This window comes from Ahaetulla prasina, chromosome 1, assembly GCF_028640845.1.
Source record: "Ahaetulla prasina isolate Xishuangbanna chromosome 1, ASM2864084v1, whole genome shotgun sequence".
In the NCBI taxonomy this organism is placed as follows: domain Eukaryota; kingdom Metazoa; phylum Chordata; class Lepidosauria; order Squamata; family Colubridae; genus Ahaetulla; species Ahaetulla prasina.
Window position 1 is genome coordinate 196,166,333 of NC_080539.1, and position 18,372 is coordinate 196,184,704.

Here is an 18,372-nt window from a genome sequence, read left to right on the forward strand (position 1 = left end):
ATAATCTTTTGGAGGAAAATGAATCTTTAGAAAAAGGATTTTCCCCATCCCCAGATCAAAATAGAGTTAGACTACTGGCACTCATTGCTCAAAAGTTAATAAGATGTCTTTCACTGAATCTTAGGAAAAGCCAACAAAATCTGGAGGGCTTCCAGAGCAGGTTGAATCATTCTTGGGCGAAGAGGGTGAAAGCAGTTTTGACTGCCAAAGTGCAAGAGAGGAGATTTAAGTAAAAAAAAAAATATAGTAAACCAAGACAAATCAGACAAAGAAGCAAACATACAAAAGGAAAAGCATCGGTGAGACACATTTGGAGGAGTACACTGATTAGATGGATGTTGGCATAGGTGTTAGATGGGTTGGCGGAGGAAACAAGGGATCTAAGCCAAGATGGAGGAAGAGGACAGAATGCAGAAAGCTGTGGAATGTTAGAAACAACTAGACAACCCATGCCCCATTGGGTCATTGCTTCAGAGATATTTCGTTACCTAAACAGAGAAACAGAATGACCAAGGGCAGGAAAAAAAGCATTGGGAGCAAGTGTGATTTCTGACTTGCTATTGGCTTCCTATTAAGCTTTCCCATCGAGGAATCTGGTAGGGAGCACAGGAAATCTCTTCCCTTCCCTTGCAACATAAGTGGCAAGTAAGTGGCTGCTGTTGGGTGGAGGAGAGAGCGAGGGATTGTGAGAATGGCTGGGAAACTGGTATGGAACATTGAAAATGAAGATTACATGACCACACCAGCCCATAGCAGTAGCACTAAAGCAATAATATATATGTGTTTATATATAATGTTGTGACTAAATAAATAAATAAATAAATAAATAAATAAATAAATAATAACTTTCCCAAATTTCATTCCCATGGGAGTGATGGGTCCCAGATTTTGTATGCACTCTGTCAATTAGCCCATAAGTAACACCTTAGTTTGAAAAATGTTGCCCTATGATGCACTGTTTCCCTCAGTTAGAGGTCATGACAACAAGAGTTTTAATAGTATATACCATGTTTCTCCAGAAAGATTGCCCACCTTGAAAAGAAGCCCTATCATATTTTTGAGCGCATGCGATCAAATTAAGTCCCACCCACAAAATTAGCCCTAATTAAGACCCCCGCCACCCCGGGATGCATAGGGTGGGGCTAGGCACACAGGTAAAAAATAAGCTGGGGTGGGGGTGGAGCTGCCCTACTTACCAGGCCTCACACACCCCGACACCTGCCTTGCCTTCTTCTGCGGCCACTTGCCACCATTTGCATGCATTGCCCTGGCCTCCATTTCACCTTCAAATGCCTGCCAGAAGGTATCTGCAGCCAATAATAGAGCTCCAGCTCAATCCGGAGCTCTGTTATCAGCTGCAGATGGCTTCTGGCAGGCATCTGAAGGCAAAACGGAGGCCAGGGCAATGCATGCAAATGGCGACAAGCGGCTGCAGAAGAAGTGGGTCAGCAGTGGGCTCCTGCTGGGCAGGGCTGTCGGTGCCACCACCGCGAGGTGAGTCAATAATTAGAACCCTCCAAAATGGCCTAGCCATTTTTTCGGAGGTCAAAAGAAAATAAGACCCGACCTTCTTTTTGGAGAAACACAGTAGATAGATGGAATACAATCTTCTCCATGTATTTTCTTGGTGGCTTAATACAAAGACTATTTTTATTAAGTTGAACTAACTTAATAGCTTGATATATAGCTATATATACTTTATAAAGTACAGGGGTGAAATGCTACCAGTTTGAACTGGTTCACCTGAACCAGTAGTAAAAATGGTACTCATTCGCCCAAACCGGTAGTAAAAAAATGCTTTAAAAAGTAAAAAAAAAGTTCAGACAATTGCGTGGCACAGCTGATTGCTGGAACTTTTTTTTTTTACTTTTTAAAGCATTTTTTTTACTACCTATTGCCCAAACCAGTATTTTTGTGTAAAGTGTGATAGTTGGTTTTTGAGCTGTCTGTGACTCTGTAAGGTTCCTGCTTATTTGCAGGGGCCATTTTGTGTGAAGTCCAGCTGTTTTTGCATTGTGTGTGAGTCAGTTGTGTAGCTTTTGTGTTATTTTTGTGTAAAGTGTGATAGTTGGTTTTTCCCGGTCACATGGCCAAGCCACGCCCATCCAGTCACATGACCCCAAGCCACACCCACCAAGCCACACCCACAGAACCGGTAGGGAAAGTTTTTGAATTTCACCAGTGATAAAGTATGAAACAACTTTATAGTTCAGACAGAATTCTAAAACACAAAAGACAGGTTTATGCATCTTGTGCCAACCCAAAAGCAAGCAAACCACACTATAGCATAGCTGTTTGAAGCAGGCATATAGGAGGGGCATGGACAGGATGATGAGGCTCAGATGGCAAAGAGAGTTCAATTCAAGCAAGCTAGAAATCTAAGGTGAAAATTGCTTCACAGTATTATTGAGTAAACATATCAGGCTACCAAACAAATTATGATTGTGAACAGTCTTATAATCAAATGTTGAGGGTGAATTTGAGATGAGAAGAGAATTCAAAGTTGAAAGATTGTCTTAAAGCTTACTTACCATCACAATATCAATTTTATGTATAGCATGAGGCATAAAAAGCAGGGTGACTATTGCAGAATGAAAGCTTGATGGCTAATTCTTGGTATTTAGGTAGGGTTATGAAAATTATATCTGAAACTCTCTGGAGTGCTGTCAATGGTTGCCTTTGTTCTGGGTTTATGCTCAAAAGATACAACTGGCTAATGTTGACTCCCTGATTCTACTCCAGGTGCTGCCTACACATGAATTGCATGACACTGCTGCTGCTGCTGCTGCTGTGTGTGTATGTGTGTATGCATGTCTGTCTATATATGTATATACAGGTATGTACATGTATGTGTTAGGATTAGCATTTCAGTATTTGAATGATCAGGTCAATGACAGAAGCTTCCCCTATCCGCATCATAACTTAATGAGGACATCTGTCAAATGGAAATGCTTTCAACAATCTCACACAAAACTTCTGATGTCAGCTTGCCAGCTTCTTGATTGGATACAGAAGGATTCTGTTGTGTACTGAAACAACCCACACTGGATAATCTTTTCTGACGATTACCATTTCCATTTTGGATCCCAAAGTGCCACCCACTGGCAAGGAAGTTAAGTGTCCATTAAGCCCAAGGGCTGTAAATTCCAAGACCAACCAAATCTGGGGAAGCAACTGTCTTTTCCTGCCCAGCCATCCCTATCTGTCTCCTTCAGACAAATGAGATGATAGAAAGCCTACTGCTTGGAAAGGCTGATTTACCCCAAATTTGTCTTTTTCTTCTTCTACTTCTTTTTTTTTGAGTTCTTGCTCTCAAGCAAAGATAAGCCTTTGTCTTCAGTTCCTCTCCGCATTCCAATTAACTGAAGATATTTATTGCTAATAGGCATTTATTGTGGCCAAAATGCTCATTTACATTACAAATTCTGCCCCCGCTTTCTGTTTTACACAGAAAACCTAACCTGAATTAAGATGAGCTATCTGGTGACTTAAGACTTATGTGGAAAAGTCCTCGGACTCCTGAGAGTGAGAAGACTTGATTTATCTATTATTATTATTATTATTATTATTATTATTATTATTATTATTATTATTATTATTATTATTATTATTATTATTATTATTATTATTATTATTATTCCACACTTAAAGCCAGGAGGAAGCATTAGAGCTGCTTCATGTGTGACATTTTGGATATATGCCTGTATTCTTACGTGCTGAAAAAGGGAACATTTGGTGTATTAAAACATGTGTTTGGCACCACAGGGAACTGCTGATCGGTTGTGACTCCCTGCAGTGTATACCCAGTAATATCTGCTGTTTTTGCAATAGTTTCTCCTGCCTCCCTCCTTCTTGGCTCTCGCCCATCTGCTGGAGCCAGAGTTCTTACTTTGCCTCCCAGCACAAAGGAAGGGGGGGGATGACTTGTGGGCCTAAAAAAGAGTGGGATGGAAGCCCTGGTGCCTCCATTTTCTCATATTACAATAATGTGAAGCAGGCAGGCACCAATCTAACACCCTTATATTTCAGCAAGCATGTTTCCTTCCTCTGTGTACGAGGTAGCTGAAGCCCGCTAACTACACATTATATTCTTTGGGGCAGTGAAACCTAACCCTCCATCCATCTCTCCTTCTATCTTACCTCAGATACGAACTGAAGCCATTGTCTGCTAAGGTTATAGTGGCATATATTATCAAACAGGAAACAATGCAGTGGAATGCCATAGGTGTCTTCAAACAGATGTTCTGTGAGGAAGGGAGGGGGAATGGGTAGTTTGAGTGCTTTCAGTACCAGCTGTTGACATTTTTTTGTTTCGGATTTTTTTTTAACTCTTTTTAAAAAAGTAATGTTTATGTCTGGTAGGTGAGAGCCAGTTTGGCCTAGTGGTTAAAGGTGTTGGACTAGAAGTAGGAAAACCTGAAGTACAAAAGCTTTAGATCAGGCCTAGGAAGGAGGCTGAGGCAAACTATTTCTGAAAACCGTTGCCAAGTGAACTGCAGCGGTTTGCTCAGGAAGTCACCGGGAATCCAGTCTGACTTGAAAGAAACTATATCTGATGGGACAATGTATCTGAATTCCCCAGTTAATCCTACTTGTTTTGGAAAAACCTGCCTAATTTGTAGCCTTCTTTGCTCAAGTTTTATTTTGCCTGACTTTTCAGAGGACTAGTCATGATAGTCTCTTACTGGATTTTGAGGACTAGTCATGATAGTCTCTAACTGGATTTTGAAGACAAGTCCATTTATTATTGCAGAAAGATTTTTGGCTCACAGTGCATTTAATCAGAAACACAGAGGACAGTTCTAGGAAAGTACTCTAGGTTTACAGAATATTTATTTTTCAAGGTCACATACTAGGCATCTGACTAACTGTTCTGTGCTCCAGGAAAGTATATCCAAATATAATCTTAAAGTGCCACACATCTCTTTTGATGGAGTGATTTCTACCAGTTTCTACCATTGTGTAAAATGGAAATCACTCACTCTTTTCCAATTACTTACCATTTCAATGTTTGATCTTCAGTCCCCCCTTTCTTCAATATCTTCAACTGAAACCAGTGCATCATTTTTTTTGTCCAAATGTCATATCTGCAGCCACAAACTTGGCTATCTAAAAACAAGAGCCATTGGACCTCTGATCCCAGCAGGGCTTGGGATGTTAACTTCTGAAGAGTTCCTCTATTTGAATTTGTTTCTCTGGGCTGTTTTTACCTCCAGTATAATCAGTCAAATTGTTTGGGGATAATTCTGCCTAAGGTGCCTAAAGATATCCCCCAACCCAATGCAAATAAATAGCAAAAGACCATTTGTATTCCCCTTTACTACTTTATCCAGATGATTACAATACTTAAGATGAAAACTACTCACTGTGATCAATTGAATACAATTTGAAGAATGTAAAAGAAGACTTTGGCACATTGTTATGAATTATTTAGATGCCTTCACTGGGTTCAGTCAACATGTTCAAGATGATTTTTCAGTTATACATTTGCCAATGGAAGACATAGCAGAGTTTAAATAAATAAAGCCTTCCTGAATTGCTACTTGTGCAGTTAGTTCTGAAGTGTGAAGTTTGCAATGCAGTGGTTCTTGGAAATAAAATAAAGTTTCAGAATAGTTGGGCTTTAAATAATCCTTTGTTAATTCTTGGTTAAAGCTGTAAATATTTCCCAACCAAAATTATTTTAACCCTTTTGGGATTATGGATAGAATATGTGATGGGTTAGCATAGAGCTTTTCTCTTGGGATGCATCCCTTTCCTGAGTTAACAAATTTCATGTCTTTGCTAATGCTACTTGAAGCATCACCTGATTTCATATAATTAAGTTACTATAAATAAATTAAATATTTTTCCTTTAAAAAATATCCCGACGTTTTTAATGAACTCCCAACACTACATGAATGCCTAGCCATGTGAGTTATTGCTCTGAAATAATGGTATACAATCTGAGGTTCCAGAAGAGTGTGTGCGCCCTCAAATTTTGAATGCTGCTCCCCTCTAAATATTGCTGCCAAGTTTTCAAAGTAACAGAAGGTGGTATAAATAGAAATGGAGTAAACATATTATATATAATTAATTCATGTGAAGCTGAATTACATTTAAATTGAATTCATTTTTTTGTTTTGCTTCCATTGGGTTGAATGTGGACCCTTGGTATGATTATATTTATATTATATTTTAAGATACACACCAGAGCTAATGATCCTGAAATCAAATGGTTGGATAAAACTCCAAAAGAGTACCCATCTTTCACCAAAATAAAATTTAACTGACTGTTCTATCATCCATCTATAAAAAAAATCTGAAATGTGCTAGTTCCTCCAAGAAATAGAACCAAATTTACTAAAAGTATTCTGCCTTCTCTTGAATTTCCTTTGTGTTTTTTTTTTCTTGGCTTTGATATGGTATCCCAGATTAACTTTATCTTTCATTTCAGTAGCAAACATCCCACCATAGTGACCTTTCTTCAAAGTGTGAGTTTTATTCCACTATTCTGAGAGACTACACAGTGCACTAAATAATTTCTTAAAATTGAGACAGCACCACATGTCTCAATATTAATCTATTCAGATCTGTGCACATTTTCAAGTGGCCAAATGCCCAATGTTATAGCGAGGCTTTTATTTATTTATTTTTTAAAAACCTTCTGATGGGCAAGCTGGCCTGATACCCAGCCTAATTAGCAAAGATTTTTCAAGTGTGCTTTTGGAAAGGCAGTTCCTTGCCTTATTTTGTAAACGCGATCCCGTGGAGACAATTTGAAATGATGTGTCTCATCTCCTGGGCATCTTCTCCAGGGAAATCTAGTATAATCATAATCAGCAACTAAACACTCTAGCAAATCCCAAATGAATCTTATGAATTGGCTCAGTTGATCAAGATGACTACATTCCTAACAAGCAGTGACAGGGGGAAAAAAAACCCCAACTACACAGGAATCTTTCATTAAAGTCTCAATCCTCTACATAAATGGTGTGTGATTTTATTTTAAGATTATGCAGCACAAGATCCTATAAATAATGGCCAGGACTCAGTCTGGAATACCTCCTTGTTGTTTTCTTTCCAGATGGTGTGATGGCGAACATAATTGCTCATCAGCAATAGACACTTTATATGATCACAGCCATGCTCTTTTAGAAATTAATGTCAGTTCAGTGATCCAATATTGAACATTAGGATCCAATCTCAATTTCAAATGAAGCCAGGCAGTTAAAAGAGTGAAGAACAAATCTCATGTCAATTTGGATTTCCTCATCCTCAGGAAGTTAGAAGAGTAATAGCAATTCATGGCAGATATTCATAATGTCTAGCTATTATCAATATTCACTATACTGCGCTTAGGTTGCATAAGAAAGGAACTTGATAAAAATCAAATCCTGTATTTGGGCATAGAGCTAAAGCATATTTTACAAATGGGAGAAGTGGTACTAAACAGTGAACAAAATATGCATATACAGATCTGCAGTCTGTTCTTTCTCTTCTTATAGGATACACTGCTCACATGAAAAGTGCTTAAAAATAGACGTCTTAAAATCGTAGTGGTTGTAGGTAATGGAAGTTCATATGGCACCAATTTTACTAAGAGATTCACCTGCTGAAAACTGTAGACTGAACCAAAGACATCATCTATCCACAATATTAGACCTATTAATGAGATAATATCATTTAGCTTTTTGATAGGGAGAAAACTAAACTTGAACAAATTTGAGTATAATGGCATGCAAATAAAATCAATCCAAACCTTCCAAACCAATTCTTCATTTCATATCATTGGTTTTAATCTATTTAAATCTGAAGTCTCTAAAGTAGAGTGTTTGAAATCTTCCTACAGAGGTAAGAGTTCTGTACTGATCCAAAAGTGGACAGAGGGCCATAGCCAGTTTTTTTCCTGTGTTACTGATAATCTTATGAGGCTTCCTGTCTTGCTTTTCCATAAGGTCAGAGTCCATAATAACTTCAGATATCGTTACAATAATGCAGGAAATTTAAGGAGCTACAGTTTCTCCTGATTTGTCTTAAACTTTTGTGATATTGTTTTACCTTCTGCCACTTCAGGGTGAGGGAACAATAGGTAGATATATATATTAGAAAATTAGAAACGTAAGATTCAAAGGTGAGATAAAGAAGAAAACAGATCTATGTATAAAAATATCATTTTATTACATTCCACACAATACATTGTCAAGAATCTCAAAATTCCACAAGATATTTTCACACACAGGCAACTGAGTGATGCTGACAGTGTCACAGCTGTAAGGGGAGGAGTGAAAGGTGATGGTTAAGTATTTGGGGTGGGCAGGTGAATCTTTGGTGAAATTTTAAAATGGGGTATCTCAATCAGGTTAAATACATCCAGACTGGGCATATTTTTTATTCAGGGTGAAATAGAGAACCCACATGGACATATTGCACTTGATTGCTGAGGGTGGGTTGGGGCAAAATCAAGAAAACCATTGGGAGGAAATAGACCATTATTCTGCATTGGAGATTTCCTGTGACAAGTACCACAACTACAGAAAGTCAAAGATACTTGCTAACATATGACTTCCATTCTGGAAGGTGTTTTCCTGGGTCCTACAAAACCAAAGGACTAAAAAGCAAAAAACAAAAGAGCAAGCACATCTTAAGAGGAGAAACTGAATATTTTCTGAAATATGAGCTTTCCTTGTTCCACAGCCCTCCTTGAAGAATGTCCACCCCTCCCCATTTTGAGATATCTGATGTGTGATCACCTTTTGCTCTCACATGTCCATCCTAATCTAGTTAAAGCTTATCAGCACACACCCTCCTTTATTTTTCACTATGCACTTTGAAGAACAATTTCTGCATTAAACAGCACTGTGTGGCATTAGCCCAGCCTAAGCAAGCATCTTGGCAGAATCCATTTGCTACATGCATCAGAGCATGCTACCTGAATAACAGGGTGGGAGGATATGACAAACATCTCTAGATAAAAGGGTGCCTCTTACAGAGGATCCCCAGCTGCTTTTGTGACCTTTGTGGGGGTCAATTTGTTTGGAATCTCTCCTGCACAATTCGATCGATGGGAGTTGTTCAAGGCAGCACCCATTTTATTGCACAAGTCACATTGATTTCTAGAGGGCTTGCACAAGAGGTACCCCATGGGGAACGCTCCCATAGCCTTAAACCCCCAGCACAATAACATTTCTGCTATATATTTCTGCTATCATGAAGGCAAAAGGATGAATGGCAGTTTGAAGAAAGATGCAGCATCATTTAGTCATGACCAGATGTTTTTCAAAAAAGCAAAAACCATTGGAAATAGGATTCCATGTAGATGTATTTTGCTTGAAAATATATCTGATGGAACAATTCCAACCACCTTTGTGTATTGTAACGTGTTAGTCTATATAAGGCATTTCCATTGCATTATTTCAGAGCAAATCAATAAAGAGAGGCTTACTGAGAATTCCTTTATACCTTTTTCATTAAAAGATGCAAAGATATCTGGATTTCAGTACGCCCTTATTTTGGGAGCTTTAGTTGACAGATGTTACTACCAATATTTCAAGAAGCAACATGACAACAAATACAAACTCTATCAGTCAGCCATTAATGCAAATTTGGAGAGAGAAAACAGGGGAAACAATTGTCTTTTGTAAATTATTAGTAAATTTCAAGGGAAAACATCCTTACTCTTACCCCCCCCCCAAAAAAAACTCCCAAATGAAGTATCTCTCAAAGTGAGGTTCACTAATCAAACTAAATAAACCTCCATTTTATGGAGCTTCCAAATCCTTTGATGTACTGATATCTATGCATTACCTAAGATTGGGTTTAACAGATAAACTGAACATTCATTATGAGCTTCTCTTTTATAAGGCAACTTTAAAAAATTCGTTTTGTTGGATTAATTCCACTACCAAAACAATGGCTATGTTTTCTTGATGTCTGGGAACGCAACACTGTACAATCTGAGTTTTGACCATCACCAAGCCTTTCTGGGTTCCTCCCTTCCCCCGTAGTGATTTTTCCTTTTCTTTTTTTAGCTTGCCACATTTAATTTGTCTTGGGCCAAGCCTTTCTTTTTTAAACCAGCCTGAGCTAGCTGACATTCTTAAAGGATCTCAGTCATAAACCCAGCCAGAGTTAGATAAGGCAACAAAAAACATTGCTCACTTTGCCAAGGAAACAAATCAGTGTCCTCGACTTTAAAAAGGTATTCCAGGAGGAAAGCCAGAATGGTACACGCAAGTCCTAAGTAATCTTCCCAGGGAGCCATCCAGCCAATATCACACACATGCACACTTACATACATAGAGATATAGATATACAAGCGCACACACCTATTCTCTTGCATATCCCTCATGACTTGCTCTTGAGTTTCCTTGCAAGGTGTCTATTGGATAAAACCCAAAATCAAGTCTTTGAAAATAGAAATGAAGGAGCATTCGCTTCCAAAGAGACAGGGGAACTGAGTCTCTTCCAAGATGCAGCATTATAGTTTAAGAGTTTGTCAAAGAACAAGGGATCAGGGGAAGAGATATCTTGAGTTCACATATATGCTGGGCAAGGAGAAAAGTGCAAAATTGAGGCAACATATCTGAAGTCTGGTTTTGTTTTGTTTAAAATGATTGTGTTCCTGTTCCATTCTCAGCAATGCGAGCTGCGATCTTGCTCTAGTTTTATTGTTAAAGTCGGCTCCACAGCCAGAGGGGCCCCGTTGGCATAGTGGGAGGTTTTGTAGGTGATGGAGTGATCACTCTTCTTGGCCGCATAGCGGAACCGGTGGTAGTGGAGCACAAGGGCCAGCGTGACGGAGACCAGCACCAGAACAGCACCTCCGGCGGCCATAACGTAATACCAGTAGGCTGGAATGGGCTGCACTGACACCGTGTCCACTGTGGGCTCGCTCCCTGGCAGAAGGGTGCCCCCTGGGGGAGAGACAGAAGAATGTTGCTAGGTGGGAGGCATGCAGGTGGATTAAAAACAACAAGCACACATATATACACACACATACACATGCTCTGAGAAATTCTGTGCAATTTAAACAAGGTCTTCCATGACTGAGCCATGTAGGAATATAACTTGGATTTTGACAAGCAGGCAAATTAAAGCATTTCGTTAATAGGGGAAGAGGGGAATGATGTAAATTTTGTTAATAGCCCTTATATTTGATAGGAATAGACCCCCCGCCCCCTCTCCAATCAGTCCCGTCTAGCAGCAATATGGTGTTTGTTTGTCAAGCAATGACAAAACATATCACTGTTTTAAACAAGTGACAAGAGTTTAATTGCAAAGTATGAAGAAGGTTGTGACAGGATTAGAGAAAAGATACTAGAGAGGAGAAGCATGCTTCATTCCTATAGGAAAAGAAAAGGGAAAAGAAGCTGTGCTTTCACAGGCCATCATGCTCCAAGTTTTCCCCAAGCCAGCTCCAGCTTTGCAGTTGAGCAGAACACAGAAAATTCTATGATATCTAGTATGGCTTTCCAAATTCATAGCTAATTAAGAGTGGACTTATGGCACAATTTGAGAAATATCCACTCAAAAATAAATTCTACTGTACATTTCAATACGGCTTACTCCATAATAAGTGTGTCTAGGACTGCAAGCTAAGTATTACCTATCTAATATTAGCTTTCCACTGATAACTGCTACAAACTCTATATTTAGCCTGTATTCTTGCCTCAGAATCTTTGACTTTCTCTAGTCTCCCTTTTTTCTGGAATGTCTGAACAACTCTCCTTAGTCTGAATTAAAGGTATATTCTGAAGTTACCTATCAAATTAATTAGTATGACCCAACATTAGATTAATTGATTCCCTTATCTACCCCCCTCTTCTCTATCATTTCCTAGATAGATTCCCATGCCTGGATAGTTCAAAACACTGCAATCCACACTGTTACTGGGTAACACCATCACCATTGAACATCAGTTCTGTTCTATAGGCTAGAAATGCTACAAATTGGGATACAGTTGAGTTTTCTTCTTCTGCCTTTTATCTATCTTGTCTTTTACAAGATCAAAAACTAAGTGCTTCCTGTAATGTTGGCTAATTTGGGGAGTGGGGCTATTATCTGTTCCAAATGTCTTAAATATATGGTCAAAGGTGAATTACTGCTCGAATAAAGGGGGATTTCCTTCCTAAAAGAAAGGTGTAAGATAATAATGCTTTCATTTACTATATATTATTAATCAAGTAATCTATTAAAGTTAAATAAATGGCTCTATAAACCAATTTTTAATATAAATGCTTATGTTATGGTAGATAAAATTTATCTATTTATAAGTGGAACCTAGCACTTATTAGGAAAAAAAATCTTTCTTCTTCATCTCTTAAAGACATAATGATAACATAATAGTATGGATCTAAGCAGAAATTCTCACCAATTAATTTTTATCACTAATTAATTCCACTTCCAGTTGATCCACTCAATTTAAATTGACTAGAGATACAAATTAAACCAGTCAGAACTTACTTATGCCCATATATCTAGATGTATTGTTCAAAAAGCTCATGTAATTAGGATTCTTTGGTATGAATCAAATATACATATTAAAAAAAACACTTTCCTAGAATCATTGCCTAAAGTGCTGAACAGCACAATGGAACTTAGTCTAAATAAACTAATGTAAATAGCAGTCCCTAGGATGCTATTTCAGAAATATCAGCTAAGTTTTAGCTGACATTACCCCTTACCTCATCTCAAAGGGTGACAATAATTCTTCTCAGTCAGATATTGGAAAACCAAGCACTCAAAAAATAGGTTTGAGTCTACTGTCCTATTGCTATGTTCAACTAAACACTGTAGTGTGTTATGGAATATCATATTCATTCTATCAAGAAGGCTTTCCTTTAATTCTGCCATTTACAACTATGATGTAGGAATAAACACAATGGATTATGGTTGAAGATGGCTGGTCCTTGTTGTAACATGAAGAATGGGTTAAGAAGACCTTATCACAAGAGTGTGAAATAGAAAGATTAGCATGTAGAACAGGTGAAGGCTTGGGAAGTACTACTAGTTGCACTTCTCAGCACTTGGTATGATGGAATGTTGTCCTGCATCAGCAGAAAACAGCCCTTTGTATGTTGTCCTTTAAGATGATCAGCATTTTCTCTCAGACTAAAAGGAAAGTGGGACTCTAGCAGCAATAGGCAGGAAGGAACAGAAAAAATAAATAGGAAATCTGTAGTGCTAAATAGAAAGCATCCACATAAGTATCTCAAGCTGTTGGCAGGTATCCTTTGGCATGTAATTCTTTACATATTATATTTTCAAGTTGGGCATTTTATATTTTTCTGTTTTAAGCATATACATAAATATGCCAAAAACAGATATGATGAGCAGGTATTTGAAAACACATGCCTCTTCTTGTGTACATGTAAGAGCAAACACAGATTTGTTGTTAAGCAACGTATAAACTGAAAATGTCAGGTTGCTACTTGGAGACTGCCCTCATATTGTCAGTGGTGTGAGAAATTAGAAAACTGAGACTTTTTCCCCCCATTGGTTCTCCCTGTGCTCAGCTTAGCAGCACATTGGGCAGGAAAGAATAAAACATGAAAGGCTGGGAGAAGGGAATTATTTGCTGGATTGTGTGTGTATGAAACTATGTGGCTTTGCTTCCTTTTGCACAGGCAAATTTAAAGATCTTAAAGGAAATCTTGCCCAGTCTCTCAAAAGATTTGCAAGTCCTTTTTAAAAGAAAAACAATCTGTCTAGAAGAGAAACAATCTGTAAAAGCCTTCCTATCTTCTTCCATATAACCACATCCAAATTGTGATGTTAAAGAAGAGAACATTCTGCTTTCCGATTAAGGTGCTTCATGTAGGAAACGAGCAAAGTGTGTCCAGCTACTCTCCTAACATCTGCCCTTCAGGATTGTAATTGCAATTGCAGTATATATTTTCAACAAAATTATTTTTAGATCAGCAGTGTTTTCACTAAGCATAGAGGTAGGTTCCCCCACCCCGCATTTTCAGGAATAGTTAGGAATTTTAATTTGGTTGACAAAGAATCTGGAGAATCCAATAAGTATTTGGAAATTAGACTAACTATCATTCAAATTAAAGGTGAGGATTATGCATTTCTTCATAAAAATTTAAAAAAGCAAAATAAAGCAAGTCCACACACATAGAAGATTAAGATTATCAAGGAAAATATAGGGTTGGGTTTTACTTCAGAACATCTGAGCTTTTAAGCAATATGGTGTGAATGTTTACATAGAAAAGCATTTATCCATATGAATCCACACCTGTAGTCTAAGGAAGTACTATCCAGATTTCTCCCAAAAGGTGGGGAAGCATTGGAGTTAGACCTCAGGCCTTGGCTCAGTTTGTCTCCAGTTAGAAAGAGAAGCTATCAATAGCTCTGGACACCAGTGTATCCCATTCGAGATGTGTAAAGCTATTCTTCCTGCCTAGGAGACATTGTTCTCCTCCTTTACTTTAAGTATTCAAAACAAAAGTTCATCATAAACTTGCATTTCTAGTCAGATACACGGCATTCTAAACCAGGATGGATAAGTAGTTCTATTCCAACAGACTTTTAAATAAGTCCTATGTTTCAAACATAATACAATACCAAAATCTTTCTAATTAAATATGGAGTGGTTTGAGCCAAAATGTTGCCAATACTCCTTGTCCATTCTATATAATGAGGGTTTAATAGCAAATTTTAAAAGGCCAATAAATGCTGCACATATGTAAGCTTTTGTAGTTATCTCTCACCAATCAACAAATGTGAAATGATTGCTTCATCCATCATTCATTTTTCCCTTGCAGCATCTATATAGCATCTTTGCAACATTAACACACCAGTCACAATTGCTATGCACAAATTGAGATTAAAGTATTACACTACTTTCAGTTGGGAAAATAAGCTAATGATCTAAATGATTGCTAAAAAACAACAACTCTTCTTTAACTTAAGTAAAAAGTTTTGAAGGTCAATGTACCTTTCATCCTTGGCTATAGCAGACTTTCTACTAGGCTCTAAATCTTAATGCACAAGGACTTTGCAAACTATTTTTCAGAACCAAGCCAGCTTCTCCCAACTACTCAAAATACATTTCTTCTGGAAGTCACAGCCAGCAATGTCTGGCAATATGTTGCCAATAGCCTGAAATTGCTCAAGGAAGGACTATCTATCCATTAATCAATGCAACAAAATGATTTAATCTGCACTGAAAGCTTTTGGAAACAAATCCTATTCCTTTTGGCCTGGCTAGAGTTTTGCATTTGACAGGGGAAAGGCAAAAAGCCCCGTGAAACAAAACAAAATGCAAAATTTCCCCAGATTAAAAAAAAGAGATGCTTGGCTTCCTCCCCCCACCCTTCCTGACAGACACACAACAGCACATCTCCACTGATTCAGAATCAAGTTTAATGAGCAGGACAATTTCTCTGCATTCCTTTCCCCCCTTTGCTTCCTTCTACAAGTTTTATCAATCTAAGCCATCCCATTTTCTTTTCTTCAGGCCAGCATTAAGCTATTAAATGCACCATTTCACCCTTCTTCTCTCTGACTAAATGTCAGCCTTCAAACTCAGGGTGACAGTTGTTTCTCTGCTGCAGTTCCCTCCTCCCCTACACCTGCTATGGCCCCTGCCTTGGCACTTGTTGGCTAAAAACATAATGCTAAATATTCATCACTGCCACCTCATTGCACTTCTAATTCACTCTGATTTGGAGGTTAAGCCTCTCTGTGGTGGCCATTTATTCCCCCCTCTTATGTCTTAAAGCTTCACTGCTCCTTGCCTGGTGTTGTAGACAGAGAGGAGTTTATTTGCATCTTTATGATCTCTATTATTAGATGGTCTGATTCCTAATACAGCTAGATGTAACTTCTGAACTAGCCCTGCAATGCAGCTTTAGCATTCTTACAATTCAGGTCTGGGCAACTTTACAATGACTCTCTTTAATTTTATCCACATTTACCAGTGGCTAGTGTAGGATTACTATATCCAGGCTGCAAAAATCTATACGGCTACTAGTTGGGAGCAAAGAGATACAATTTTTTAAAACTCTGCTGTCCTTTAATGGACATCTGGATTTCTGAAACCCCAACAGGATAGCTTCATGTGCTGCAGCCTAAGTGAGGCTGTAGCACATGAAGAAGGCTTTGTGGGTCGTTTTTGTGCTTTTTTTCCCCCTTTAATTTTTTTTTATAAGTGTGAAAAATCTACTCAAAATCTTTTTTTTAAAAAACTTACTGGCAGGAAACTGACAGTTTGCTACCAAATGTTGTCAGTAGAGTCCCTGAGTTCTGGACGATTGCAGAGCAACATGTGGCCTTGAATTACCCATAGCTACAGTATTAGATATCCTTTTCAAGGCAGTATTTCTAGAAGATTTTCAATTAAGCTACACAACAGAGTTAAACATGTTTTGTTGTCATCACTTCTGAACCATAGAGAGAGGACAGAAAATATGTTTCAACTCCCATTCATCTTAACAAAGATACCTATGTGACCATCTTCCAAATAATCAGTGTAGGATTTGAACTGTATGCAGGCCATTTAACCTTTTAGGTATACTGTATGAAAAAGAGAAATTCAGTGGAAGAAGCATTTGTTACCCTAATGAGTTGAGCTTAGGCAGAATTGTTAAAGAGAGATATAGCTCTATATTTTTTAAAAAAGGTAAAGCAGTAAGTTGCAAAGTGTGGGTTGAACTTCCCAGGATATTGCCCAAGTAAAAGCATGCTTGCTCTTTCCCCAAAGACATCTTCCAATTGACATGAGCTGAGAATGCACATACAGATAGGAGGACACACACTCATTATTTTTATTCATCAAATTTACAAACCACCCATCTCACTCAGAAAATGATTCATTAGGGTGCTAATACATAAAAGCCAGCAGATCTGTACAACTTTAAAAACATTCTGCAAGCATTCTTATAACTGAAACTGGCTCAAGATATTTTATAGAATTAATTCTGTATTTTTTAAATCCTCTCACTTAGTTTCTATCATACTTAAAAGCTTTTTATTTGCATAGCAATTTTGTGTTAGTTTTGTTTGGCTGCATCTCACTTTCTGCACACACATTCATTTTTAATTATTAAAAAAAAAATCAGAAAATAAACCATGCAGTAAAATAAAGGCAAGTAGTAGAAGAAGAAGTGCATTTTTACCTGAAATTTCAAATGTGTGTTCTCCAGGGAAAGCTGCAATGGGTTCTGTGAATAAAAAGAAGAGCTGAAAGTGAGTGTTTCCATCAGCAAATTATAGATCCTGAAGATAGTAACCCATATGATCACAGAGAATATCTTGAAACCTCTAATTTTGAAGAACGTCTTTTTCAATTTGTACAAGTACCAAAATTGGTAGCCAATTTTTTAGGGGGTGGGGTAGGATCTTCTGTATTCACTGAGGATAACTCTCTAAAAATGTGTTTGTTATATCAGGCTTTCCACTAGGCCAGTCATAATAGGATGTGTTCTAGCAATAGGAACACAACTGCAATTGTATTTTCTTTTAATTTTTGGCCCAGAAGATACAATGCTAGGTGATAACAAAACTGATAAGCTAACGGACTGAAACAGTGTTGATTGCAAAGCACACAAAGTATCTCAGAGAGTGTCTACATCTCTCATCCTCTTCCAGCTCACAGGTTGTTTGGAGCAGGGGTCTCCAACCTTAGCAACTTTAAGACTTGAGGACTTCAACTCCCAGAATTCCTTTGCTGGCTGAGGAATTCTGGGAGTTGAAGTCCACAAGTCTTAAAGTTGCCAAGGTTGGAGACCCCTGGTTTGGAGGATAAAATGAATTAACCTCAGGGGTGAAATCTAGCAGGTTCTGACAGGTTCTGAAGAACGGGTAGCGGAAATTTTGAGCAGTTCGGAAAACCAGCAAATACCACCTCTGGCTGGCCCCAGAGTGGGATGGGAATGGAGATTTTGCAATATCCTTCCCCCAGGAGTGGGGAGAAAATGGGGATTTTGCAGTATCCTTCCTCTGCCACGCCCACCAAGCCATGCCCACCAAGCCACTCCATACCCACCAAACCACGTCCACAGAACCGGTAGTAAAAAAAAATGGATTTCAACACTGATTAACCTTATGGATACCACCATGGCTCCCTGAGAGAAGACCTTCAGTCGTCATACACTAAAGATTAACATGCTATATTGATTCATAGCTTGGTGCCATTTGATACGGTGAACGTTTATAATAACATAGTACATTCTAAATGCCACCAACAATGGTGGTGTGCCTTTTTTGAGGAATAACACAACACATAGGCAGGGAAGCAAAGGAAATCCTTCTTCCTTTCTCCAGGCATCTTTCTTATTTTGGAAACTGCAGGTATGTGATTCCTTCAAGTTTTAAAAATGAGGTAATAAAATTACTGGAGTGGTAAGCAGGAGACATTACACATCATTAATGTTAAAGATT

General features: G+C 38.2%; 1 protein-coding gene across 4 annotated transcripts in view; it reads right to left on the reverse strand.

Moving 5' to 3' along the window:
• Nucleotides 1-18,372, reverse strand: part of NRP2 (neuropilin 2) — a 211,765-nt gene that overhangs the window by 24,121 nt on the left and 169,272 nt on the right. For 2 of the 4 annotated variants that reach the window (XM_058186658.1, XM_058186649.1), the window contains exons 15-16: nt 17,109-17,153; nt 8,138-10,895 (exon numbers count right to left, since the gene is read on the reverse strand). In XM_058186658.1, the coding sequence (XP_058042641.1) occupies nt 10,615-10,895; nt 17,109-17,153 (326 nt within the window). In that variant the 3' untranslated portion in view covers nt 8,138-10,614. Of the gene's footprint in view, nt 1-8,137; nt 10,896-17,108; nt 17,154-18,372 lie in introns of those variants that run through there. The other 2 variants (XM_058186640.1, XM_058186632.1) reach the window with 1 other exon arrangement.